The 26880-nt window shown below is 53.3% G+C and overlaps 2 protein-coding genes across 5 annotated transcripts; both read left to right on the plus strand.

Annotated features, from left to right (window-relative positions):
• Nucleotides 1-259: 259 nt before the first annotated feature.
• On the plus strand, nt 260-1148 carry LOC149996641 (alpha-defensin 1-like). Its single transcript, XM_090258436.1, has 2 exons — nt 260-510; nt 901-1148. Exons 1-2 carry the CDS (start codon nt 315-317, stop codon nt 1044-1046), a joined length of 342 nt encoding a protein of 113 aa, XP_090114562.1. The 5' UTR covers nt 260-314; the 3' UTR covers nt 1047-1148.
• A 3040-nt stretch (nt 1149-4188) lies between these two features.
• LOC149996642 (defensin alpha 5-like) lies at nt 4189-20501 on the plus strand. Of its 4 annotated transcripts, none has more exons than XR_016507440.1 (2): nt 4189-4541; nt 4933-5165. XR_016507440.1 is itself a non-coding variant. In XM_090258465.1 (2 exons), the coding sequence occupies exons 1-2, from the start codon at nt 4304-4306 to the stop codon at nt 20380-20382; spliced, it is 375 nt and encodes a 124-aa protein (XP_090114591.1). In that variant the 5' UTR covers nt 4244-4303; the 3' UTR covers nt 20383-20501. The 4 variants fall into 4 exon arrangements, 3 of the variants coding, with proteins under 3 accessions (XP_090114591.1, XP_090114590.1, XP_090114592.1); XM_090258465.1 differs by lacking the exon at nt 4933-5165 and adding an exon at nt 20246-20501 and having other exon boundaries at nt 4244-4541; XM_090258464.1 differs by lacking the exons at nt 4189-4541; nt 4933-5165 and adding exons at nt 19581-19911; nt 20246-20501.
• The last annotated feature ends 6379 nt before the right edge of the window (nt 20502-26880 follow it).

Raw genomic sequence — 26880 nt, forward strand, 5'->3', positions numbered from 1 at the left:
GTGACCCTCAGAGGTAAACACGGAGCAGGTGGGGAGCAGAGACCACGCCAGGCCCTTATCGTCACCATCGGCCTGACAGCAGGGACGGCGCTAAGGGCACGCACACGTGCTGTGACGAGGGGCAGGACAGGGGCATCAAAGGGGCTTTGAGGGCCGCCGGCCGTGGCCCCGCGCCAGCCTAAGGCACAGCCTCCCTCTCACGGGCCCTGAGTCCCTGCGCCTCCCCCCCACCCCCGACCTATAAGTGCGGCTGCCTCTGCCCTCCCCTCACTGCGTCTGCCTGCCGCCCACGCTGACCCCCGGCGACCTCAGCCATGCGGACCCTCACTCTCCTCGCTGCCCTTCTGCTCTTGGCCTTCCAGGTCCGCACTCAGGCCCTGCAGGGGACGGCGGACCAGGTGCCCGCCCAGGACGTGCCTGCGGCCGAGGACCAGGACCTGCCCGGGGACGAGGACCAGGACGTGGCCATCACCTTCACAGGAGAGGGACGCCTCGCTCGACAAGTTACAGGTGAGACACCAGCCAACGTGCTGTTGGAGTCTGGGGCCCATTACAGGGGCTTGTTAGAGGGGACGTGGAGTCTGGGCTCCAAATGGAGGGTGAGGTGAGGCGGGGTGAAGAAATCGACCCCAAATTCAGGAGGCTACGTGGGACAAGGCACAGGGTATAAACGTGTGTCGTAGACGAGGGTCAGAGAAAGGCACGGTCTCACATGAGCGCACAGAGCCAGCAGGGTTCCCTGTGATCTATGACAGACCCTGGGTCCCCGCACGCTAACCAGGCAGGTGTTGTCCGTGGTGTTGGACAAATCCCCTCTCAGAAGGTCTCTTGAGTCTTGAGGCCGCTGTGCCTCTTCCTGTCCCCGTCCCCCTGAGCCCGACCCTGCACTTCCCTCTGCAGGATCCCAGGTGGCCGCGGCCGTAATAAAGCGATGCCACTGCCGCCGCAAACGCAAGTGTCGCCGCAATGCGGTCAACAAGGTGCTCGAGAGCGTCTCCGGGGTCTGCAAGCTCTTCAGCCGCCGGTACAAGCTTTGCTGCCGCTGAGCCTGAGGACCTGCGAGACTCCACGGAAGACCCGGAAAGCAGTGATAGTTTGTACTCGTTCCTTTTGTTCTTTCTGTTCCAAAATAAACTTCAAGCATTGAACGCGGCGTTTGGTTTCTTCCCCCATTCCCTAGGGCTCCCTTGTGTGGTTTGCTACATAGGGAACTGTGTCCCGAACGGTCTCCACTAGGGTGACCGGCTTTGCTTCTCAGGGACGCTCAGTGTGAACGTCACACGGCAGCAACCAGCCAGCAGAAGTGACCGTAATTCTTCACTAAGACGATTTCTACCAGCAAAGTCCAACCCGTTCATAATGACACTCAAAAGAGGGAAGTTTCAATGGGGTGTTCAAATGGTGGCTGCTGTCAGGAAAGGCGGATCCAATAGACTATGTTCTTTGTTCTTTGATTTTAAGATATGGGTGGGCATTCCTGTGTGTGGATATTTTGTCATGATGAGTGGGGGTTTCGTCACATACATAGGTTTCCTGGCCGTATCGACAAGATAGTGTGAACTAATGCTTCACTATGTCACCAACAGAGAAAAGGAAGAACCACACCCAACACAGAACACGCTGACCAGTGGTCTCACATCATGACCAGAGAATATGAGAGTCTAGAAGCAGGTCATGTAGGTGGTCATGCCCAGTGACCAGCGCAATAAGAGGTCCCCCTTTCACCCCCCAAAGGGAGATACCACCCATGTCCAATGAGAGATTTGGTCTCAAGTTTCTCTTTAAAGAAATTGAGTCTACTCATTATAAGAAACCCATACTAACTTTAATAATATTCTACTAAGAAATATGTTTTAATAACAGCAACAAGAGGCCCTTCATCCTGAGCTCAAAGGTGGGCTGCTGGGAATCATGAGATGCACAGGAGCCTTATGTCCAGAAGACAAGCATCCCTCTGCCCTCCCTGTCCCACGTCCAAAGTGGCCACCGACATCCTTACAGCCACGACCCTGCGTGCTACCCTGAGACTGTGCTGGACTGAGAGTGCCTTTGAATTTATGTTCCCCTGTGGCCACCCCCCTGTCAAGAACGTTTCACCCTGAACAGGCTGAGAGTGAGAAACAGTTTCACTTACCCTTTCCCACCGTTCTCCTTGGGCCCCACTCCGCTGCGCCACCCAGGACACAAAAGCCGTAACACATGGAAGACGGAGCCTTACAAACTTCAGTGGGACAGACACACTACCCAGAAATTACCAGAAAAGTTTTAAAAATTACATAAGGCTCCAGAGATTCAAAGCAGACAAGAGAAAAAAAAAAAAAGAGAGAGAGAGAAACTACCAACTCTAGAATTGGTTTGCAGCACTTGGGACAAGGAGCTCATTTCATGAATTCAAAATTAATCTTACTAATCAGTAGAAATAAATCAGCCAGATCTTTCACTCCCCAAACAAACGCCAAACGGAAAGGTCACCCAGAGAGAATAAATGGAAGCACGTCCTAGCGATGAAGACACGGTGTCCTGGCTCATGAGGGAAACAGGCAGGACCCCCCTGGGGCTGCAGCTGTCACCTGTCAGATGGGGAAGGGCCACTCCTCACAGTCTGGGGACAGATGCTGTCAGCCACCACCAGGACCCCAGGGCCCCGGCCACCAGTGGCTGTAGAAAGTGGGGAACGTGGTTTTCCCATGTGACAACTCTCTGGACGCGGGCAGCCGGGAGGAGGGGGACATGGCTCAGCCTGGACCTCAGGGACAGGCATCTGCACCTGCCTGCCCCACCGTCCACATTGAGTCACCGTCCTCCTCACGGTCAACACACAGCAGTATATTTCCACTGCTCCCGTCCTCCTATTAGAAATAAAGAAATAAATGTAAGGCACTAGCAGAGGGCAGATGTGACCCAATAGCAGTGACTGATATAATTATTTAAATATGATGTCCTTCCCGGGTTCTATCCGAACTCCTTTTATTGGCCACTCTCAGCTGCAAGGGAGTCTGGGACAGCACGTGTTACCAGAACAAAGTCAATTGCCGCCTGGATCCTAAGGAGGAAGAAGGGGTGAGGAATTGGGGGATCAGAGCCTTTTAACCACCTTCCACTGTGCGGGGGCAGCCGCGGGGCTCACGGGTTTTGGTGAGTGATGTGGGGACAGCCTCTGCAGTGGACAATAACTAACGTCTGCTAGCGGGTAAGATGTGTTCTTCATCTGCATAATCTACTTCTAGAAATTTACCTAAAAAACGCTCAGATATAAGCAACATGATGTAGCTAAAAAATATTCATTGACATTATGCTTTTAACTGCAAATGTTTAGAAAAAAACAAATGGTAACAAAAATAATGAGCAATAAATATTAGTTAAATGAAGACATGTAAAGCCCTGGTTCACAAAAATAGGGAAGCACTTTGCAGCTCTTGGGGTGACATTGTTGGATCTGCAGCCCGGGCCGAGTGATCAAACACGGGACACGGGGACCGACGTGGCTCCTGCTGAGAGGGTGGGGCTGGCGGTAATGAGGACACTGTTATCTTCACTCTTCTCTCTTCTACATTTTGAATTTTTTCCTTTGGGCATGAATTAATTTCTTTCTTTTAGAGATGAGAAGTTTAAGAAGGCACTGCAGGGACTTCCGTGTTCGCTGTTTCTCCAAAAGGACACAGGTCCCCGGGGAGCGCTGTGCGTGATGTGCACACGTCACACACACGTCCTGAAATGAGTCTGCCCTTCGCTGGATCTGACCGGCTCCTTCCCTCTGTCCCACTTCACCGGAGCCCAGGTCACAGCCCCTCCCCCCAGGAGCCACCACCCAGGACCTGAAAAGCTGCCTCACGGGGCAATGATGCCCCCAAACCTCCGGGTGGGCCTCACTCCAGGGAAGGTCAGGTCCCAGGGCTGGGCCCGCAGGGGAGCAAGGCTCACAGCGTCAGCACCAGGAGGCCTTTGTCCCTGACGTGCTCACTGAGAGCTGGTCCCTGTCCCCTGTGACCCTCAGAGGTAAACACGGAGCAGGTGGGGAGCAGACACCACGCCAGGCCCTTATCGTCACCGTCAGCCTGACAGCAGGGATGGCGCTCAGCACACGCACACGTGCTGTGACGAGGGGCAGGACAGGGGCATCAAAGGGGCTTTGAGGGCCGCCGGCCGTGGCCCCGCGCCAGCCTAAGGCACAGCCTCCCTCCCACGGGCCCTGAGTCCCTGCGCCTCTCCCCCCCCCCCCGACCCGACCTATAAGTGCGGCTGCCTCTGCCCTCCCCTCACTGCGTCTGCCTCCGGCCCACGCTGACCCCCGGCGACCTCAGCCATGCGGACCCTCGCTCTCCTCGCTGCCCTTCTGCTCTTGGCCTTCCAGGTCCGCGCTCAGGCCCTGCAGGGGACGGCGGACCAGGTGCCCGCCCAGGACGTGCCTGCGGCCGAGGACCAGGACCTGCCTGGGGACGAGGACCAACCCGGGACTGAGGACCAGGATGAGCCCGGGGACGAGGACCAGGACGTGGCCATCACCTTCACAGGAGAGGGACGCCTCGCTCGAGGGGTTGCAGGTGGGACACCAGCCAACGTCCTATTGGGGTCTGGGGCCCATTACAGCGGCTTGTTAGAGGGCGTGGAGTCCGGGCTCCAAATGGAGGGTGAGGTGAGGCGGCCTGAGAAGGATGGACCCTCAGTGAAGGGGGCGGGGGGTCACAGGGCTTGGCACCGGAAGTAACCCAGTTAATGATAGACTAGATTCAGAGAAAGTCATGATCCTGCATGACCACACAGCCAGGACGATGTCTTGTGACCCGTGACAGGCACTGAATCCCTTCACCCTAACCAGGCAGGTGTTGTCTACAGTGAGTAGACACGTCCCCTCTCAGAAGGTCTCCTTGGGGCTGGCTGTGCCCCTTCCTGTCCCCTGCCCGCTGAGCCTGACACTGCGCTCCCCCCTCCCAGGCCCTCAGAGAATAAAAAACTGCAGGTGTCGTCCTGCCTCTTTCTGCCATTTTCTTGAGCGTCCCTCTGGGAGCTGCAGCACCTCCGGCCGTCGGTACAAGCTCTGCTGTCACTGAGTTCTGGGGACCGAGACCCAGACTCTGCCAGATTCCACTGGAGGCCCGGAGGAGCTATCGTCTCTGGACCCAGACCTTTTCTTCTCTCTCACTCCGCAATAAACTTCGAGCAAGAAACTCCCTGCGTAACTTTACTTTTTCCATCAGGCTTATTGGTGTGGTTCGCCCGTGCAAAGAGCTCTGCCCTGAAGGGTCTGCACTGTGGTGACCAGACTTGGCGTCTCAGTGATGCAACATTTGAGCATCACACGGCGACAGCAAACCAGCAGACATGAACGTCACTCTTTTCAAGAGAACTTCAACCTACGAAGTGTAATCCGTTCACAATGAAACTCAACAGAGAGAGGTTTCCCTGCAGTATCCAAAATGTGTTGGTGACACCAGGAAAGGAGGGTCCCATGGACTAGGGTACATCTATTGAATTTTCAGTAGAAGGGCCTTGATGTGTTTAGATATTTTCTCATGAAAAACCAGCCATTTTAGTCACACACGTACCTTTCCTGGCTGCGTGGAAAACTTAGAGAGAACTAAAGCTTCAGTGTGCTACCAGCAGGAGAGGAAGAACTAGTCCCAAAACAAGATATTCTGTTTAGCACCAGTGGTCTCAAACAACGGCCCCAGAAAGGGGAGGCCAGAAGCCGGCCGCTCTGGGTAGTCATGCCCAAAGTGAAGTCAATGGCCCCCTTCGGACCCTAAAAGTAGATTACTCTAATGACCAAGGAAAGATTTGGTCTAAACATCTGTCTTTAAAGAAACGGAGCTTACTATTACAGTTCCAATAAAGCCACACTCACTTATTACCATTCTCGCCAGAAACAGCATGTTTATAACAATGCCAGTGCGAGGCCCTGCACCCCGAGCTCACGGGTCGGCGGCTGGGAACCGTGAGACGCACGGGAGCCTTACTTCCGGAGACGAGCCTCTCTCTGCCCCCCGTCCTCTGTCCAAGGTGGCCACCGACACCCTCGCAGCCATTCCTTGTACTCTACCCTGAATCTGTATCGTATCGACAGCACTCGTGAAATTTCACTTCCCCTGTGGCCACCTTTATTTTGAGACACTTTTCCCTGACGAGACTGAGGGTGAGAAACAGTTTCATGTGACGCTAACTGTCAGTCCCCCTGAGAGTCTCGGCTTCCGCCACCAAGGTACTGAGGCAGGAACTTCCACAAACTTCCGGGGAAAAGACACAAAACTCAGAAATTAGAAAAAAAAAAAAAAGTTAATTACATAAAAATCCAAAGTACCTGGGTAAAGAAAAGGGCAAGTTAAAAGAGAGATGACAAAATCTGGAAATAATTTGCAGCACTTGGCACAAGAAGCTAACTTCCTGAATTTAAAATTAATCTTACTAATCAGTAGAAATAAATCAGCCAGCTCTTTCATTCCCCAAACAAACGACAAACGGAAAGGTCACCCAGAGAGAATAAATGGAAGCACGTCCTAGCGGTGAAGACACGGTGTCCTGGCTCATGAGGGAAACAGGCAGGACTCCCCCGGGGCTGCAGCTGTCACCTGTCAGGTGGGCAAGAGCCACACCTCACAGTCTGGGGACAGATGCTGTCAGCCACCACCAGGACCCCAGGGCCCCAGACACCAGTGGCTGTAGAAAGTGGGGAACGTGGTTTTCCCACGTCCCAACACTCTGGACGCGGGCAGCCGGGAGGAGGGGGACTTGGCTCAGCCTGGACCTCAGGGACGGGCATCTGCACCTGCCTGCCCCACCGTCCACACCGAGTCACAGCCAAAACACAGCAGCGCCTTTCAGCTGCTCCCGTCCTCCAAGCAGAAATAGCGAGAACAATGTAACACAATAGCAGAGGGCAGATGTGACCCAATAGCAGTGACTGATATAATTATTTAAATACGGTGCCCTTCCCAGGGGCTCCATGGTATTGGAACTCGGCTTATTTGCCTCTCGCAGCTGCAAGAGAGTCAGAGAGAGCACGTGTGTTCTTGACCAAGCACACGGCTGCCCAGATCCCAGGCAGGAAGGAACGATGACAAACTTAGAAAACCATCGAGTCTTAAACACCTTCCACCGCGCGTAAGATGAGCTGGGCTCATACATTTTCGTGAGTGATGTGGGAACAACCTCTACAGAGGTCAACAAATTAATGTCAGTTAAATGTATAGGACGTGTTCTTTGTCCCCAAAATCTACATCTAGAAATTTATGTGAATGAAAGTCCCAAATCATTGAGATGATGTAATAGGCTAAGCATTGCCTTTCTGCGGTAGCTATAAGCACTTAGAAATAACCAAATTTGAAGAACTCGGTGAGCAATAACAAGTGGTTAAGTAAAGACAAGTAAAGCCCTGGGATGGTAGAAACTGTAAGACAGGGAAGCACTTTGTAGCTGTTGGGGTGACAGTGTTGGAGCTGATCCCTGGGCCGAGTGACCAAACACGGGACACGGGGACCGACGTGGCTCCTGCTGAGAGGGGAGGCAGTTATTTTTCACTCTTCAACATTTGAATTCAAGCCTCTGGGCATGACCTTTTCTTAGAGATGAGAAGTCTCAGAAGGCGCTGAAGAAACTTCTGTGTTCGTTGTTTCTCCAAAAGGACACAGGTCCCTGGTGAGCGCTGTGCGTGATGTGCACACGTCACACGCACGTCCTGAAATGAGTCTGCCCTTCGCTGGATCTGACCGGCTCCTTCCCTCTGTCCCACTTCACCAGAGCCCAGGTCACGGCCCCTGCCCCCCAGGAGCCACCACCAGGGACCTGAAAAGCTGCCTCACGGGGCAATGATGCCCCCGAACCTCAGGGTGGGCCTCACTCAGGGAAGGTCAGGTCCCAGGGCCGGGCCCGCAGCCCCAAGAGGGCTTTGTCCCCTGATGTGCTCACTGGGAGCTTGGTTCATTGATTTTATGAATATTAAATGGTAAATACCTGAACACTGGGGAAAAAGAAAACATACCCGGCTCCTTATCATCACCATCAACCTGAAACAAGCGAGGACGCTGAGACCACATACAAGTGCTGGGACGAAGGGGCAGGACACGAGGAGCTAGATGCACAGAGTGACAACAGCCGTGGCCCCGCGCCAGCCTAAGGCACAGCCTCCCTCCCACGGGCCCTGAGTCCCTGTGCCTCCCTCCCACCCCCCGACCTATAAGTGCAGCTGCCTCTGCCCTCCCCTCACTGCGTCTGCCTCCCGCCCACGCTGACCCCCGGCGACCTCAGCCATGCGGACCCTCGCTCTCCTCGCTGCCCTTCTGCTCTTGGCCTTCCAGGTCCGCGCTCAGGCCCTGCAGGGGACGGCTGGCCAGGTGCCCGCCCAGGCCCTGCCTGGGGACGAGGACCAGGACCTGCCTGGGGACGAGGACCAGGACGAGCCCAGGGACGAGGACCAGGACGTGGCCATCCTCTTCTCAGGACAGAGACGCTTCGCCCGAGAGGCTGCAGGTGAGACCCCAGCCAACGTGCTATCGGGTCAGAAGCACATGTACAGGGGCTCGTTAGAGAGGACATGGAGTTGGGGCTCAAAATGGAGGGTGAGGTGAGGTGGGCTGAGAGGAAAGCGCCCCAAGTTCAGATTAGGTTTGGGGCAAGGCACAGGGTATAAGCACGCGTGTCCTAGACGAGGGTCACAGACAGTCACGCTCCTGCATGGCCACTCAGAGCCAGTGCGGTGTCTGACGACTCATGGCAGACCCCGAGTCCCTTCACCCTGGCCGGGCAGGTGTGGTCCGGGCTGAGCAGACCCGTCCGCTCTCAGAAGGTCTCCGTGAGGCCGCGGTGCCCCTCCGCTGTCCCCTCCGCCCTGGGGCTGACTGTCCTCTCCGCCTTCAGGACCGCAGAGGACCGGCCGCTGCCGGTGTGGGCGTGGCTTCTACTGCAGGTTCCTGGAGCGCCCGGCGGGCAAGTGCAAGGTCAACGGCCGCGTCTACAGCCGCTGCTGCCGCTGAGCCCGAGGGCCGCGGCCGGGCGCCTGGGCCTTTCCTTCTTTCTCTCTCCTAATAAACACTAGGCTTCAAGCTCATCGTTGGCATGTTTTCCTTTCGTGTCACCAGGCTTATTTGTCTGGATCACCGTTATGGAGATGTCAGTGCTGAAAATCACATCAACTTCACACGCCTTGGGCGTCACGCGGCGACAGCAGACCAGCAAAAATGAGCGTGATTCTTACATAAGACAATTTTAACCTACAAAATCAATCCCTTCGCAATGAAACCCCAAAGAGAACAGTGTCTATGGAGGGTCCAGAATGTTTCGTTGATAGTTGGGAAGATGTAACCCAATGGTCTGTTACCTGCTCTTCGATTTTAAGATATGAGTGGACATTGATATACATGGCTATTTTCTCATGATAAGCAGCGTTATATATTCTCCTCGCTGTATCACAAGGATAAAGTAAACTAATGCTTCTCTGCACCATCAACACGGCATACGGGATCCCCTCGCTTATCGCGGGTGTTACGTTCTAGACCCCCTGCGATACGTGAAAATCCGTGAAGTAGGAACCTTACATTTATTTTAGTGTTTATATATATTTAAGGCTTTACAAACCCTTCCCATGCACTTATAAACTGTTCCCGGTCCCTTATTAACCTTTCCCCCCTTATTAACCTTTTCCACACTTTTATAAACACTACTGATGTTCTTAAACATATTCTACACTCTTAACCTACGTAACTTTAACAACATACGTACACAGCACCACAAAATCCTGCGATATAGTGAAAAATCCGCGATAAATAATTAAATAGAATATTTTTAAAAATCCCACAACACAGTGAGGCCGCGATAAATGAACCGCAACATAGAGAGGGACGGCTGTATTCTGTCCAGCACCGGTGGTCTCAAATAATGACTAGAGCAAAAGGCAGTCCAGAAGCTGTTTAGTGTAGGGGGTCATGCCCAGTGACCAGTAATAATAGGGTCCCCATTTGGACCCCAAAAGATTGATTAGTCCAGTGTCCAACAAAAACAAGTTGTTCTCAACTCTTCCTCTCACTTTAAAAAGGTTGACTCTACTAGTTATAATAAACCACTACGAATTTTAATAAAATTCTATCAATAAATAATGTTTTGCCTAGTACTGTACAGGTCTTTTACATCCTTGGTTAAATTTATTCCTAGGTATCTTATTATTGTTGAAGCAATTGTGAATGGGATTGTTTTCTTAGTTTGCCTTTTAGACAGTTCTTTATCGGCGTATTAAAGTGCAACTGGTGGTTTCTGGATATTTATTTTGTATCTTACGCCTTACTCAGTTCATATATCAGTTCTAGTAGTTTTGGGGTGGAATCTTTAGGGTTCTCTACTTACAGTATCAGGTCATCTGCAAATAATGACAGTTTTACTGCTTCCTTTCTTAATTGGATGCATTTTATCACTTTCTCCGTGTCTGATTGCTGTGGCTAGGACTTCCAGTCTATGCTGAATAAGAGAGGGGAAAGCAGACATCCCTGCCTTATTCCTGATCTTATGGGGAACGCTTGTAGTTTTTGTTTGTTTAGTATGATGTTGGCTGTGGCTTGTCATATCTGGCCCTTATTACATGGAGGTGTGTCCCTGCTATTCCCACTCTGCTGAGAGTTTTTATCATGAATGGGTGCTGGATTTTACCAAGTGCTTTTTCTACATCTATTGACATGACCATGTGGTTTTGTGTGTCATTTGGCTTATGTGGTGTATGTACCAAGTATGTTGTTTTGCAGATATTGTATCAACTTTGCATCCTTGGAATAAATCCCATTTGATCATGGTGTATGATCTTTTTAATGTATTGCTGGATATTATTTTTTTATATTTTGTTCAGGATTTTAGCATCTATGTTCATCACAGATCTTGGCCTATAATTTCTTTCTTTTTTTTCTTTTTTTTTTTTTTTTTTTTGTAGTGTCCCTATCTGCTTTTGGAATTAGGATAATGCTGGCCTCATAAAATGAGCTTGGGAGTCTTCCCTCCTCTTGACTTCTCGGGAAGAATTTGAGAAGGATGGCTGTTAGTTCTTCTCTGAATATTTGGTAAAATTCACCTGTGAAGCTGTCTGGTCCAGGGCTTTTGTTTGTTGAGAGTTTTTTGATTACTGCTTCGATTTCACTAGCTATAATCTGCCTATTCAGATTCTCTGATTCTTCCTGATTTAGTTTTGGAAGATTGTACGTTTCTAGGGATGTACCATTTTGTCCAGATTGCCCCGTCTGTTGGCGTATATAGTTGTTGATAATAGTTTCTTACAATCCTTTGTATGTCTTTGGTATCAGTTGTTACTTCTCCTTTTTCACTTCTGATTTTTTAAATTATTTTATTTATTGATTTTTCGAGAATGGGAAGGAAGGGAGAAAAGGAAAGAAACGTTGGTGTGCGAGAGATACATTCGCTGGTTGCCTCTCACGCGCCCCTGCTGGGGACCTACCCACAACCCAGGCCTGTGCCCTGGCCGGGAATCCCACCAGCGACCTTCCAGTTCACAGGTGGCACTTAGTTCCCTGAGCCACACCAGCCGGGGCTTTTTCACTTCTGATTTTATTTATCTGGATCCTCTCGCTTCTTACCTTGATGAGTCTGGCTAAAGGTTGTGAATCTTGTTTATATTTAAGACACTGAAGAAGGAAACTGAACAAGATGCACATAAGTGGACGCACATACCACCCTCATAGACAGAAAGCATGAACGTCATTAGAATGGCCATACAGCTCAGAGCAACCTACAGACTCAATGCAATTCCTGTCAAGATACCAAGGGCATAGCTCACAAAACTAGAATAAATATTCCTTAAATTTATATGGAATCAGAAAAGGCCCTGAATAGCAACAGCAATCGTGAGAAAGAAGAATAAAGTTGGAGGAATCACACTACTAAATATCAAACTATACTACAGACCATAGTAATCAAAACAGCATAGTCCTGGCATAGAAACAGACATGCAGACCAATGGAGTGAATAAACCCACACCTTTACAGTCAATTAATATTTGCAGAAGGAGGCAAAAACACACAATGAGCTGAAGATAGTCTATTCAATAATGGTTTGGGGGAAATTGGACAGATGTGTGCAAAAAAAAGAAACTAGACCTCATTCTTAAATGGAGTAAAGCCTTAAAATTTAAACTTGAAACCTTAAAAATCGTAGAAGAAAACATAGGCATAAAGTCTTGGGCGCTTCTCATAGTGGTATTTTTTTCTGGTACATCTCCTCAGGCAAAGGAAACAAAAGAAAAAATAAACAAACGGGACTACATCATAATAGAAATGTTTTGCACAGTAAAGGAGACCATCAGCAAAATACAAAGACAACCCACTGAATGGGAGAACATATTTACTGATAACACCCGATAAGAGGTTAGTATCCAAAATTTATAAAGAACTTATAAAGCTCAACACCAAAAAAAAAAAAAAAAAATCCAGTTAAAATGGGAAAAGGATCTGAATAGTCAGTTCTCCAAAGAGGACATGCAGAGGGCCAACACACATATGAAAAGATGCTCCACATCACTAATCAGCAGTGAGATGCAAATTAAAACCACAATGAGGTACCACCTCACACCTGTCAGAATGGCCATCATCAATAAATGAACAAACAACACGTGCTGGCGAGGATGCGGAGAGAGGGGACCCTAGTGCCCTGCTGGTGGGAAGGCAGACTGGGGCAGCCGCTGTGGGAAGCAGTGTGGAGATACCTCAAAAAATTAAATATGGACCTGCCTTTTGACCCAGCCACTCCACTTCTGGGAATATATCCAAAGACACTCCAAACAGTAATTCGAAAGAACATAAGCCCCCCTCTGTTCACTGCAGCATTAGTTATGGTCACCAATACCTGGAAGCAGCCCGAGCGTCCGTCAATACAGGGGCGGATAAAACAGCTCGGGGACGTTTACACAACGGAACAGTACTTGGCCGTAAAGAAGAAAGATTTTGGCCTCGGCAACAGCATGGATGGCCACGGAGAACACTGTGCTCGGTGAAATACGTCAGTCGGAGAAGGACAAATGCCATGTGATCTCACTCACGTGTGGAATCTAATGGACAAAGCGAGCTAACACACAAAAGAGAGACAGACTCACAGACAGGCAGGATGGCAGCTCTGGAGGGGGCTGCGGGGGCGGGGATGGAGCAGAAGGGAAGAAGGACTCAGGGACGTGGACAATGTGTGGTGACTGTGGGGGAGGGGATAAGGGGATAAATGATGATGGAAATAAATAAAATTTTTACATACATTTTTAAAACACAATCTAATTAATAATGCCAACGAGAGGCCCGGCACCCTGAGCTCACGAGTGGGCGGCTGGGAACCATGAGATGGGCAGGCGCCTCACTTCCGGAGACAAGCATCTCTCTGCCCTCCCTGCCCCACGTCCACGGTGGCCATAGGATCCTTACGGCCACGACCCTGCGTGCTGCCCTGAGACTCTGCCGTTCCGAAAGTGCCTTTGAATTTATGTTCCCCTTGGTCACCTCTCTCTCGAGAACGTTTCACCCTGAACAGGCTGTGAGTGAGAAGGACTTTCACTTACCCTTTCCCACCGTTCTCCTTGGGCCCCACTCCGCTGCGCCACCCAGGACACAAAAGCCGTAACACATGGAAGACGGAACCTTACAAACTTGAGTGGGAAAGGCGCAAATGCAGAAATTGCCAAAAAAAGGTTTAAAAGCTACATAAAACTTCAAAGTTTCAGCGTAGGTAAGAGAAAAAGTCAAAAAAAGTGACAGAGTCTTCAAATAGTTTGCACTACATGGGACAAAAGCTAACTTCCTGAATTTATAAATTTAACAGGAACATCTTAGCAATGAAGACACGGTGTCCCTGGCTCATGAGGGAAACACAGGCAGGACTCCCCTGCGGCTGCAGCTGTCACCTGTCAGGTGGGAAAGAGCCACACCTCACAGTCTGGGGACAGATGCTGTCAGCCACCACCAGGACCCCAGGGCCCCGGCCACCAGTGGCTGTAGAAAGTGGGGAACGTGGTTTTCCCATGTGACAACTCTCTGGACGCGGGCAGCCGGGAGGAGGGGGACGTGGCTCAGCCTGGACCTCAGGGACGGGCATCTGCACCTGCCTGCCCCACCGTCCACACCAAGTCACTGTCCTCCTCACGGTCAAAACACAACAAGCCACGTTGCCACCTAGTCCCGTCCTCCGGGCAGAAATAGGGGAACAATATGGAACAATAGCAGAGCGCAGACGTGAAGCCCTAACACTGATGCATTCTATTACCTAATATTGGGTCCTTCCCTGGGCGTACATAGGATTGCTCAGAACTCTCTTTAATTGCCGCTCTCAGCTGAAAGAGAGTATCAGAGGTCAAGTTTTATCTTCGTTCTCTTTAACAAAGCACATTGCTGCCCCGGTCCCACACAGGAAGAAAGGACGACGAAATTGGGGGATCAGAGCCTGTTAACCACCTTCCACTGTGCGTGGGCAGCCGCGGGGCTCACGTGTTTTGGTGAGTGATGTGGGGACAGCCTCTGCAGTGGACAATAACTAATGTCTGCTAGCGGGTAAGGCATTGTCTTCAACACCGGAATCTGCTTCTAGACATTTATCTGAAAAACACTCAGATAAGCAAGACGGGGTAGGTGAAAGGGTACTCACTGCCATTATGCTCTCAACTGCAAACATTCAGAAAAAAAACTGTAAAAACTTAATGAGAAATAAAAATTAGTTAAATGAGGACATAAAAAGCACTGGGATAGGAGACACTATAAAGACAGGGAAGCACTTTGTATGTGTTGGTGTGATCACGCTCAGGCTGGAGCCCGGGCCGAGCAAGGCGAACACGGGACACGGGACCGACGTGGCTCCTGCTGAGAGGGTGGGGGCAGGGCAGAAGGAAGACCGTTACTGTCACTCTTCTCTCTTCTACATTTTGAATGTTTTCTTTGGTGCATAAATTAATTTCTTTATTTAAAAGATGAGAAGTCTCAGGAGGTGCTGCAGGGACTTCGTGTTCGCTGTTTCTCCAAAAGGACACAGGTCCCTGGTGAGCGCTGTGTATGGTGTGCACACGTCACACGCACGTCCTGAAATGAGTCTGCCCTTCGCTGGATCTGACTGGCTCCTTCCATCTGTCCCACTTCACCGGAGCCCAGGTCACGGCCCCTGCCCCCCAGGAGCCACCACCCAGGACCTGAAAAGCTGCCTCACGGGGCAGTGATGGCCCCAAACCTCAGGGTGGGCCTCACTCCAGGGAAGGTCAGGTCCCAGGGCCGGGCCCGCAGGTGAGCAGGGCTCACAGCGTCAGCACCAGGAGGCCTTTGTCCCTGACGTGCTCACTGAGAGCTGGTCCCTGTCCCCTGTGACCCTCAGAGGTAAACACAGAGCAGGTGGGGAGCAGACACCACGCCAGGCCCTTATCATCACCATCGGCCTGACAGCAGGGACGGCGCTCAGGGCACGCACACGTGCTGTGACGAGGGGCAGGACAGGGACATCAAAGGGGCTTTGAGGGCCGCCGGCCGTGGCCCCGCGCCAGCCTAAGGCACAGCCTCCCTCTCACGGGCCCTGAGTCCCTGCGCCTACCCCCCCCCCCCGACCTATAAGTGCGGCTGCCTCTGCCCTCCCCTCACTGCGTCTGCCTGCCGCCCACGCTGACCCCCGGCGACCTCAGCCATGCGGACCCTCGCTCTCCTCGCTGCCCTTCTGCTCTTGGCCTTCCAGGTCCGCGCTCAGGCCCTGCAGGGGACGGCTGGCCAGGTGCCCGCCCAGGACGTGCCTGCGGCCGAGGACCAGGACCTGCCTGCGGCCGAGGACCAACCCGGAATTGAGGACCAGGATGAGCCCGGGGACGAGGACCAGGACGTGGCCATCACCTTCACAGGAGAGGGACGCCTCGCTCGAGGGATTACAGGTGAGACACCAGCCACTGTGCTATTGTGGTCTGGGGCCCATTACAGGGGCTTGTTAGAGGGACGTGGAGTCTGGGCTCCAAATGGAGGGTGAGGTGAGGCGGGCTGAAGAAATCGACCCCAAATTCAGGAGCCTATGTGGGACAAGGCACAGGGTATAAACGTGTGTCCTAGACGAGGGTCAGAGAAAGGCACGGTCTCACGTGAGCGCACAGAGCCAGCTGGGTTCCCTGTGATCTATGACAGACCCTGGGTCCCCGCACGCTAACCAGGCAGGTGTCGTCCGTGGTGAGTGGACACATTGCCTCTCAGAAGGTCTCTTGAGTCTTGAGGCCGCTGCGCCTCTTCCTGTCCCTCTACCTGTCCCTGTCCCCCCTGAGCCCGTGCCTGCGCTTCCCTCCGCAGTAGGTCAGGTGGCCGTGGCCGTAATAAAGCGATGCCACTGCCGCCGCAAACGCAGCTGCCCCCGCAACGCGGTCAACAAGGTGCTCGAGAGCGCCTCCGGGGTCTGCAAGCTCTTCAGCCGCCGGTACAAGCTTTGCTGCCGCTGAGCCTGAGGACCTGCGAGACTCCACGGAGGACCCGGAAAGCAGTGATAGTTTGTACTCGTTCCTTTTGTTCTTTCTGTTCCAAAATAAACCTCAAGCATTGAACGCGGCGTTTGGTTTCTTCCCCCATTCCCTAGGGCTCCCTTGTGTGGTTTGCTGCATAGGGAACTGTGTCCCGAACGGTCTCCACTAGGGTGACCGGCTTTGCCTCTCAGGGACGCTCAGTGTGAACATCGCACGGCAGCAACCAGCCAGCAGAAGTGACCGTAATTCTTCACTAAGACGATTTCCACCTGCAAAGTCCAACCTGTTCATAATAAAGCTCAGGAGAGGTAAGTTTCTATGGGGTGTCCACATGTTCGCTGCTAGCAAGAATGGTGGATCCAATGAACTATGTTCCTTGTTCTTTGATTTTAAGATATGGGTGGGCATTCCTGTGTGTGGATATTTTGTCATGATGAGTGGGGGTTTCGTCACATACATAGGTTTCCTGGCCGTATCGACAAGATAGTGTGAACTAATGCTTCACTGTGTCACCAACAGAGAAAAGGAAGAACCACATCCAACACAGAACACACTGACCAGTGGTCTCAAATCATGACCAGAGGAAAGGGGAGTCCAGAAGCTGGTCATGTAGGTGGTCATGCCCAGTGACCAGCGCAATAAGAGGTCCCCCTTTCAACCCCAAAGGGAGATACCACCCATGTCCAGTGAAAGATTTGGTCTCAAGTTTCTCTTTAAAGAACTTGAGTCTACTCATTATAGGAAACCCATACTAACTTTAATAATATTCTACTAAGGAAAATGTTTTAATAACAGCAACAAGAGGCCCTTCATCCTGAGCTCAAAGGTGGGCTTCTGGGAATCATGAGATGCACAGGAGCCTTATGTCCAGAAGACAAGCATCTCTCTGCCCTCCCTGTCCCACGTCCAAAGTGGCCACCGACATCCTTACGGCCACGACCCTGCGTGCTGCCCTGAGACTGTGCTGGACTGAGAGTGCCTTTGAATTTATGTTCCCCTGTGGCCACCCCCCTGTCGAGAACGTTTCACCCTGAACAGGCTGAGAGTGAGAAGCAGTTTCACTTACCCTTTCCCACCGTTCTCCTTGGGCCCCACTCCGCTGCACCACCCAGGACACAAAAGCCGTAACACATGGAAGACGGAGCCTTACAAACTTCAGTGGGACAGACACACTACCCAGAAATTACCAGAAAAGTTTTAAAATTTACATAAGGCTCCAGAGATTCAAAGCAGACAAGAGAAAAAAAAAAAAGAGAGAGAGAGAGAAACTACCAACTCTAGAATTGATTTGCAGCACTTGGGACAAGGAGCTCATTTCATGAATTCAAAATTAAACTTACTAATTAATCAATGGAGATAAATCAGCCAGCTCTTTCACTCCCCAAACAAACGCCAAATAGAAAGGTCACCCAGAGAGAATAAATGGAAGCACGTCCTAGCGATGAAGACACGGTGTCCCCGGCTCATGAGGGAAACACAGGCAGGACTCCCCCGGGGCTGCAGGTGTCACCTGTCAGGTGAGGAAGAGCCACTCCTCACAGTCTGGGGACAGATGCTGTCAGCCACCACCAGGACCCCAGGGCCCCAGCCACCAGTGGCTGTAGAAAGTGGGGAACGTGGTTTTCCCACGTCCCAACACTCTGGACGCGGGCAGCCGGGAGGAGGGGGACGTGGCTCAGCCTGGACCTCAGGGACGGGCATCTGCACCTTCCTGCCCCACCGTCCACATCAAGTCACTGTCCTCCTCACGGTCAACACACAGCAGTGCCTTTCGAGCAGAAATAGCGAGAACAATGTAACACAATAGCAGAGGGCAGATGTGACCCAATAGCAGTGACTGATATAATTATTTAAATATGATGCCCTCTGAGGTTCTATCCGAACTCCTTTTATTGGCCACTCTCAGCTGCAAGGGAGTCTGGGACAGCACATGTTACCAGAATAAAGTTAATTGCTGCCTGGATTCTAAGGAGGAAGAAGGGGTGAGGAATTGGGGGATCAGAGCCTTTTAACCACCTTCCACTGTGCGGGGGCAGCCGCGGGGCTCACGTGTTTTGGTGAGTGATGTGGGGTCAGCCTCTGCAGTGGACAATAACTAATGTCTGCTAGCGGGTAAGATGTGTTCTTCATCTGCATAATCTACTTCTAGAAATTTATCTAAAAAAACACTCAGATATAAGCAACATGACGTAGCTAAAAAATATTCATTGACATTATGCTTTTAACTGCAAATGTTTAGAAAAAATAAATGGTAACAAAAATAATGAGCAATAAATATTAGTTAAATGAAGACAAGTAAAGCCCTGGTTCACAAAAACAGGGAAGCACTTTGCAGCTCTTGGGGTGACAGTGTTAGAGGTGATCCCCGGGCCGAGTGACCAAACACGGGACACAGGGACCGACATGGCTCCTGCTGAGAGGGTGGGGCTTGCGGTAACGAGGAGACTGTTATCTTCACTCTTCTCTCTTCTACATTTTGAATTTTTCCTCTGGGCATGAATTAATTTCTTTCTTTTAGAGATGAGAAGTTTAAGAAGGCGCTGCAGGGACTTCCGTGTTCGCTGTTTGTCCAAAAGGACACAGGTCCCCGGTGAGCGCTGTGTGTGACGTGCATGTCACACGCACGTCCTGAAATGAGTCTGCCCTTCGCTGGATCTGACCGGCTCCTTCCCTCTGTCCCACTTCACCTGAGCCCAGGTCACGGTCCCTCCCCCCAGGAGCCACCACCCAGGACCTGAAAAGCTGCCTCACGGGGCAGTGATGGCCCCAAACCTCCGGGTGGGCCTCACTCCAGGGAAGGTCAGGTCCCAGGGCCGGGCCCGCAGTGGAGCAGGGCTCACAGCGTCAGCACCAGGAGGCCTTTGTCCCCGACGTGCTCACTGAGAGCTGGTCCCTGTCCCCTGTGACCCTCAGAGGTAAACACGGAGCAGGTGGGAAGCAGACACCACGCCAGGCCCTTATCGTCACCATCGGCCTGACAGCAGGGACGGCGCTCAGCACACACACGTGCTGTGACGAGGGGCAGGACAGGGGCATCAAAGGGGCTTTGAGGGCCGCCGGCCGTGGCCCCGCGCCAGCCTAAGGCACAGCCTCCCTCCCACGGGCCCTGAGTCCCTGCGCCTCCCCCCCCTCCCCCCCGACCTATAAGTGCGGCTGCCCCTGCCCTCCCCTCACTGCGTCTGCCTCCGGCCCATGCTGACCCTCGGCGACCTCAGCCATGCGGACCCTCGCTCTCCTCGCTGCCCTTCTGCTCCTGGCCTTCCAGGTCCGCGCTCAGGCCCTGCAGGGGACGGCGGGCCAGGTGCCCGCCCAGGACGTGCCTGCGGCCGAGGACCAGGACGAGCCCGGGGACGAGGACCAGGACGAGCCCGGGGACGAGGTCCAGGATGTGGCCATCACCTTCACAAGAGAGGGACGCCTCGCTCGAGGGGTTGCAGGTGGGACACCAGCCAACGTGCTGTTGGGTCAGAAGCACATTACAGGGGCCGGTAGGAGGGGATGCAGAGTCTGGGCTGAGAACTGCAGGTGTGGATAGGTGGTGTGAGGAGAAGGTGCCCCAAGTTGAACAGCAGGATCGTAGGGCAGGTGACAGGTACAACCCAGTATGTGGTAGCCCCGAATGAGAGAAAAGTCCCGATCCTGCATGACCACACAGAGCCAGTGAGCTTCCCTGTGATCTGTGACAGACCCTGAATCCCTTCACCTTGGCCAGGCAGGTGCTGTCTGTGGTGAGTAGACACGTCCCCTCTCAGAAGGTCTCCGTGGCTGCGCCTCTTCCCTGTCCCCTGCCCCCTGAGGCTGAGCCTGTGCTTCCCTCCGCAGGCCCTCAGGGAGGAACTACGAGAGAGGCCTGCTACTGCCGAGTCAAGTGCAGACTTACCATCTTCAGCAAGGTTTTTGAGCGTCCCTCTGGGAGGTGTAAGGTCTATGGCCGTCGGTACAAGCTGTGCTGCCGCTGAGCTCTGGGGACCGAGGCCCAGCGTGCTGGCAGGTTCCACCGAAGGCCCGGAGAAGCCTTCAGTCTCTGGGCCTGAGCCTTTCCTTCCTTCTCTCCCCACAATAAACCACAAGCATTAAACTCAGCGTCTGGCTCTTTTTCCCTTCGCGTTTTCGTATCTGAGTGGTCCCCTTGTCTAGAGAGTTCTGTCCTGCACCCTGTAGCCGTGGAAGGTCAAGGACACAGAAAAGCGTTCATTTCCCCCCGAAGGCCCAGGGAAAGGCACCCTTGATTCTTGTACCTTGTCCTGTTTCCTTTTACGTCCCAAATGCCAGTTCTCCGCACTGGAGCTCCTCTGATGTTTGACGTGTTAGGACTCTTCTGATGCCAAAGTAACAACCCAAGTCTGACCTCAAAACACAGACTCCCACATGTGACCGTTGCAAGGCATGACCCTGCACTCAGCCTCAGCGCGAGTCAAAAGCTCACACGGCACACCCCGTACGTGCTCTGCTTCCTCCATGTTGTAGCTCGGCCTGGACCCAAGTCTGCGCCCTCACGCGCGCCCGGTGCCTGGGCCAGCGGCGCCCTCATTGGTCACGGCCCCCAAGCAACGGCTGGCCTTTCTGTGACATTTCGTCGGACTCCCAAGCGCAGTCTCGGGTCGACTGGGGCCTGGGTGCCCCCTACAGCCGTCAGTCTGACCGGAGGCTCCGAGCGTCCTGTGTGTTGGGCATCGTCCCCACCTCGCCCTGTATTGCTGGAGGCTGAGTCGGACCATCAGCCCTGGGAGAGGAGCCGGCACTCCGCCACGTCGTGGGTTTTCGTGTCAGTAAAGGCACTGGAGGTCTTCAGGTCCGGAAAACAAGGCCACCCAGTCCAGCCGGCTGGTGGACGAGGGCGGGCGGTCTCTGTCCCGCCACCAGAGGGCGAGAGCGGGTCTCAGCCTGCGCCCAGGCCCCGTCTGGTTGGTGACAGCTGGCTTGCTGGGGAACTTGTCCCTTCCACACACCATGCCAGGGGTTCTGGGCTTTTGACCTCCGACCCCACTAAAGAGAAAACGAGGGACTGCAAGTCCTTAGGAAAACCGGAGCCCAAAGGTGCTACCACATGGACCGGGCAGCACTCTCCCATCTCCTTGGCAACAGGACCCCATCTCAGCCCACCACCCTCCGGTGACAGCCACATCCTTCATGGCAATGCTCCCTGAGCGCTCCCTGGTGAGAAACATTTAATGTGCGAGTGTGTGTGTGTACACGCACGGGCGAGCCCGTCCATTGTTTTTTAAAGGCATATAAATAATTTGTCTTAGTTTTATTAGCTTCAACAAACATAACATTTCCACAAACATAACACAGAAGACAAGGAAGGGAATCTCCGCCCTCGAGGTCCCTGGGAGGCATGTTTGCAGGCATCGGACACAGTCAGCCCCCCGCTCGCTGTCCTGTTTGGGGTCTCTGTCCTCCCTCAGTTGGGGTCCACAGAAGGTGTTAGCCGGAATTAAGGCCTGGGACTGGCCTGGACTGGCCACCATCTCCCTCCAGAGGGAGCGTCTTCTTTCTGCTGGTTAGTGGGTGTAAACTGGATGGAGGGGGGTGCCGCAGACGGGGGAACCCCACGTCCAGACTGCCTTTGGGCTTTGTCTCCACAGCACGTGCAGGACGGTCTCCAGGGCTGACGGGGGAAAGTGTGGGAAGCGAGCAAGCCTGTCAGCAAACCCAGCAGCTCTCACGCCAAGGGACAAACTGAGTCTGTACGTTTAGGTTTTGCCTTCAGCCCTTCCTCCGGCCCCACCACAAGTGACACAGCAGTTCACGTTCCCCTTCCAGCCCCGGCTGGTGTGGCTCAGTGGACTGAGCACCGGCCCGCAAACCGAAAGGCCGCCGGTTCGATTCCCAGTCAGGGCGCAGGCCTGGATTGCAGGCCAGGTCCCCGGTTGGGGCATGAGAGGCAACCACACATGGATGGTTCTCTCCTTCTCTTTCTCCCTCCCTTCCCCTCTCTCTAAAAATAAACAAGATCTTTTTTTAAAAAATAAACTGAAACCTATTTTTTTTTAATTCCCTTTCCATGAAAGCCTTCGACTCTGGACCTGCATTTCCGATGCACAGATCTGACCTGAAGGAACTTAAAACCCAAAGGCTGTCCCTCCATCCCGGGCTGCGCAGAGACGGCTTTGCGACCACGTGCAGCTCATCCCGGACAACTCTGTTCTGAGCATTTAGCTTTCCTTTCGCCCTTTGTTCTCATGACTTTCTGCCTGAGAGTCTTACTGTCACTCAACCCGCCGTCCACCCCAGGAAAATGAGCCACTCTGGCCGGCCCATCAGACGTTTTCCAACATGGTGACCAGATCTGTTTCACAAGCCACGGGAAAGTCAAGCGGGTGTGGACCGAAGGCTTTAGGCAGACCCTCCCCGTCGCTGGCCTCTGTCATTCACAGGCGGTCACCAGCGGCGATTCGCGGTCATCATTAAGATCCTGGGATCATGAAAACAAGCGGCCCGCGGAAGGCTTTCATAGCCGCGCCACCAGCGGGACGGGGCGAATGGTCCTACAGGGCAGGTGACGTGTCCTTCCGGTGGGAAGGACAAACAGGTTTCTGCCACTTCAGAGAGAACAACATTACTTACATCTCGAAGAGCTGAAAAGGGGCGCCCTGACAGTCTCCGCTAAGACACAAGGTGGCTTAATTCTTAAAATACAGCTCTATTCACTCCGAAAAGCAGTGTCAAGTCCGCGCTTTTCTCTGATGGGTCTGAGGTAAGAACCACATACACTGTGTACATGATTCCAGAACTCGAGGCTATTTCTTCATTAAACACGCTTTCTTGGAAGTTTCCCAGGCCGGCTGCCTGGTCTTTTTCCTTCTATGACAAGAAAACTTTGAACCATAATCTCATTTCACTTTTCTGCCATCCAGCAGACACTGTCTCTGCTGAGCTGAACTTTCCAACTGCCCTCAGGCTTGTGGGCCCGGGAGTATGAGGCAGGAGACGCACCACCACATCTTGAGTATATTGAATGCCTGGCCCCACGCCAAAAACATGGGTCCCCGAACATGGACCACGGAACATGGACCATCAAACATGAGTCCCTGAACATGGACCATTGAACCCAGGCATTGAACATGGGTCCCCAAACATGGACCATTAAACCCAGGCGTCAAACATGGGTCCCTGAACATGGATCATTAAACCCAGGCATCAAACATGAGTCCCTAAACATGGACCACGGAACATGGACCATCAAACATGGGTCCCCGAACATGGACCCTGGAACAAGGACCATCAAATATTGGGCGTCACTGGGCTGGACTGGAACGGGGGGGGAGGGGCTGAAGCAGTGTGCCTTGCATGACTCAGCCCAGATCATAGAACCCTCCCGGTCTCCCCAGAGTCCGGGCCCCCACATCACTACGGCTTCCCAGACCCCACACGGGCTCCCCACAATGACAAAGTCCGGCTCGGGCCGGTGGCGCAGGGGCCCCGCACAGCCAGTTGAAAGAACATGCTTCCCAATAATGGAACGTTGCATCTGACCCTTTAAGAGTCACATAGTGCATGTTGGCTGAAATGGAAAAGCCACACGGGGCCCTAGTGGCACGGACCGCCTCCCTCCACGTTACTCGCTGTGGGGCTGGTATGTCACCTGGCTGTGAAGTTGAACTTACAGGGAACATTGTGCACCTCACCCCCCTGGGCCCGTATCTTACTCGGCGGCAGGCAGACCGCGTGCACCGCCCCCGCCCCCCCCTGCAGGTACCAGCCGTCCCAGGGCAGGACGCCCAGCCGCAGCGCAGCCCGGCGCACGCGAGGGCTCGGTGACTGTTTGCCGAATGAGCCAGAGGAAAGCAGTCCACGCACAGCGGCCCCCCACCCCCGTCACCCCGATGAGAACCAGCCCAGCGCACGGGAACGGAAATGATGTGATTCTCACCAGAAAAGATATTCTCGCCCAGGGCTTCTCCGCCTCAGCACTGTGGAGACCTCGGGCCCGGTGGTCCTTTGTCACGGGGGCCGGTCTGGGCTCAGCAGTGCTGAGACCTGGCCTCTAGGCACGGGCTGCCGGGAACACCCCCGGAAGTTGTGACCACTATGTCCCCAGAACTGGCCACGTGTCCCCTGGGAGGCCCCGTAGACCCCAGCTGAAAACCACCACGCTAACTCAGCGTGAGAAGTGAGAGCCAACGTCCTCGGCAAGGAGTCTCGGACGCTGGTTTGTCAAGCGCTGTCCCAGCAGGACGCACTCAGTAACAACTCGGAACCTCCCAGAGGGCAGGCACAGCGGGGTTCCCGCAGGAAGGGCTTTGCGGGCGTCACTGGCCGCTCTGTGCCAGCCCAGAACGCGGCTTCTCACGTTCACGGTGGGGAGACTGCGGGGCAGCCGTCTCCCCTGCTGTGCGCCCTAAGGTTCCTGTGATCAGCGAGTTTCTGCAGCCAGAACAGAAAGGTGCTCGATGAGGTAAAGAATGAACGCGAATCGAGAGAAGTCACCTCCACCCGCCCTTCTGAAACCTCCGAGGTCTTCCCTTTGGCGTAAAGAGCATTTTCTGCCCCCTGGAAGATCCTGTCTTGGCCACGGGCTGCTAAAATGGTGATACTTCCTGCTCTGGCCAAAACTCAAAATAAATGTTCCCCTGCAGGAGCGACTTCCAGTCCACTGATGTGCCGACCACCCAAGCCGCTGGCCCGTCCCTGTGTCCCCAGTGCTCCCTGGGGTGAGACCCCAGTTTAACTGCCAAAATTTACACTCACATTTATGGACAACTTAGAACCTATTGACACAGACATGAATTCTACAAACCTGTGGTCCCCCCCGGCCCCCCACAAGGTGAGCTGTGGATTTCATCAGCGCGGCACCGATTTAAACGCACTTCCTGGGGCTTCTGCAGAACGAAGGCCTCTTTGTCTTTTTGTCTGGCTGTGGCAGCCTTCAGGGCCATTTATCATTGACACGGGCTCTTTGCCCTCTTAAGGTCCCCAGGATGGCAGCCAGGTACAAAGCACAGAGGACTACTCACTATCTCTGGCTTTCCTCTAATTCTATAGTACATTTCCCCACGGCCTTCAGGCTAAGAGCTCCTGCTACCCGGATGCCCCTGAGAGCCTTTCTGGTGGAGGCCTGAGGTGTTTCAAGAGCAGACCCTCGTGGGAAGGTGGCGCTCCCGGAGGAGCGGAGAGCTGTGTACAAGATGCTGAGCGTTTACCGAAGAGTTGCCGGACCCTGACAACCCGATGCAAAGCGGCCCCTCAGAAAAAGAGGAACTCAGCCAAAACCACACGGAGTGACTGTTGCCGGCCAGGTCTGCGGCGAGTCCTGGCCTTGGTTTTTCTGGCCTCGGGAGGCCTTTGGAAAGTTTAGTCCGGAGATTCCTTGCGAACAATTCGAACAAAGTGGACGTGAGAGAGCCTGGCTGGGTTCTCACTGTTCTCGCTGCTCCTGTGTGAGTCCCATGCCCATTTATTGAAACTAGACTTCCTCTGCAAATCAGGCTTCCTTGGGCTATTTTTTGTGAAACGTGAGAGTTCTCTTAGAGAGGAAAGTTACGCTTCAGTGAGATGAGTGCACCTGTGTGCGTGGTAGATTCTAGGGCTCTTCATTGTCTCCTGGGGGTTTTGCTCCTGCCTGACCTGGACCGGGTCCTGGATTCTCCTAATTTCCCCCCAGGGTCTGACGATGACCCTCCAAAGCGACGTTTCCCGTTTCACTCCGTCCTGGGACCTGCAGTCGCAGAGAACTAAACGGCCTTTTTCCAAAGCTGTACAAGCTAACGTGGGACGGCTTGTTGGAAACTTCAGAGAAGCCGCAGCGTGACTCATCCATGGACGATCTCCAGGCCCCGCTGCAGGGAAAACGGAGGCACTCCGAGGGCACACCAGGGGACCCACCGCAGCGCCCCGGCTGCCGTCCCTGCTCCAGAGGGCGCTATGAGCCGGGCATCTAGAACTTTCTTTGCCTGCCTGGCTGCAGAACTCAGGAACGGGACTATAGTCTGCTCCAGTCATTAACCACTGTGTCTCTTTTGTTTCCAGAGAGACAGAGGCCTCTTACGAAACACCCAAGGCCTGACTCTGGGGGCCACCTGCGTCACCGAGAGACGACTGTTTACGTGACCTGACCAATCCTCAGGACCGAGCCTGGTTGTTTCCTAATGCTTCAGCTGAAGGGTTAGCACAGACACTGAGCTCGTTATCAGACCCATCGATGATGGCATGTGTGTCTCTAACCCACATGCCCCGTCCCGGGGAAGGGACGGACCCAGGAAAGGCGCTGCCCTCTCGGCAATGAGAGACTTCAAAGTGTTTTGTTTGATCTGCGCTATTTCCTGAAAGAAAAGTCCTGATGAAAGGGGGAGGAGGAAGGGGAAGATAGGGAGTCTGCAACACGGACACACGAAACCCAGCTGCTGCAATTATCAGCACCATGGAGGTTCAGGACGAGGAAGTGATTCTGTTCTTACTGTGACTGGCCTGGGGACTTCAAGTTTTCAATTCTGCAGTCCTGTGTTCATGCCCAG

Source organism: Furipterus horrens, unplaced genomic scaffold (genome assembly GCF_987537825.1).
Source record: "Furipterus horrens unplaced genomic scaffold, mFurHor1.1.pri manual_scaffold_12, whole genome shotgun sequence".
NCBI classification, from domain to species: Eukaryota; Metazoa; Chordata; class Mammalia; order Chiroptera; family Furipteridae; genus Furipterus; species Furipterus horrens.

Excerpts from the sequence above, each read along its gene's own strand:
- LOC149996641 (XM_090258436.1), top strand. The coding sequence starts at position 315 with ATGCGGACCCTCACTCTCCTCGCTGCCCTTCTGCTCTTGGCCTTCCAG. Across the intron at positions 511-900 it reads CCTCGCTCGACAAGTTACAG|GATCCCAGGTGGCCGCGGCC; the intron begins GTGAGACACCAG and ends TTCCCTCTGCAG.
- LOC149996642 (XM_090258464.1), top strand. The coding sequence starts at position 19,641 with ATGCGGACCCTCGCTCTCCTCGCTGCCCTTCTGCTCCTGGCCTTCCAG. Across the intron at positions 19,912-20,245 it reads GAAGCACATTACAGGGGCCG|GCCCTCAGGGAGGAACTACG; the intron begins GTAGGAGGGGAT and ends TTCCCTCCGCAG.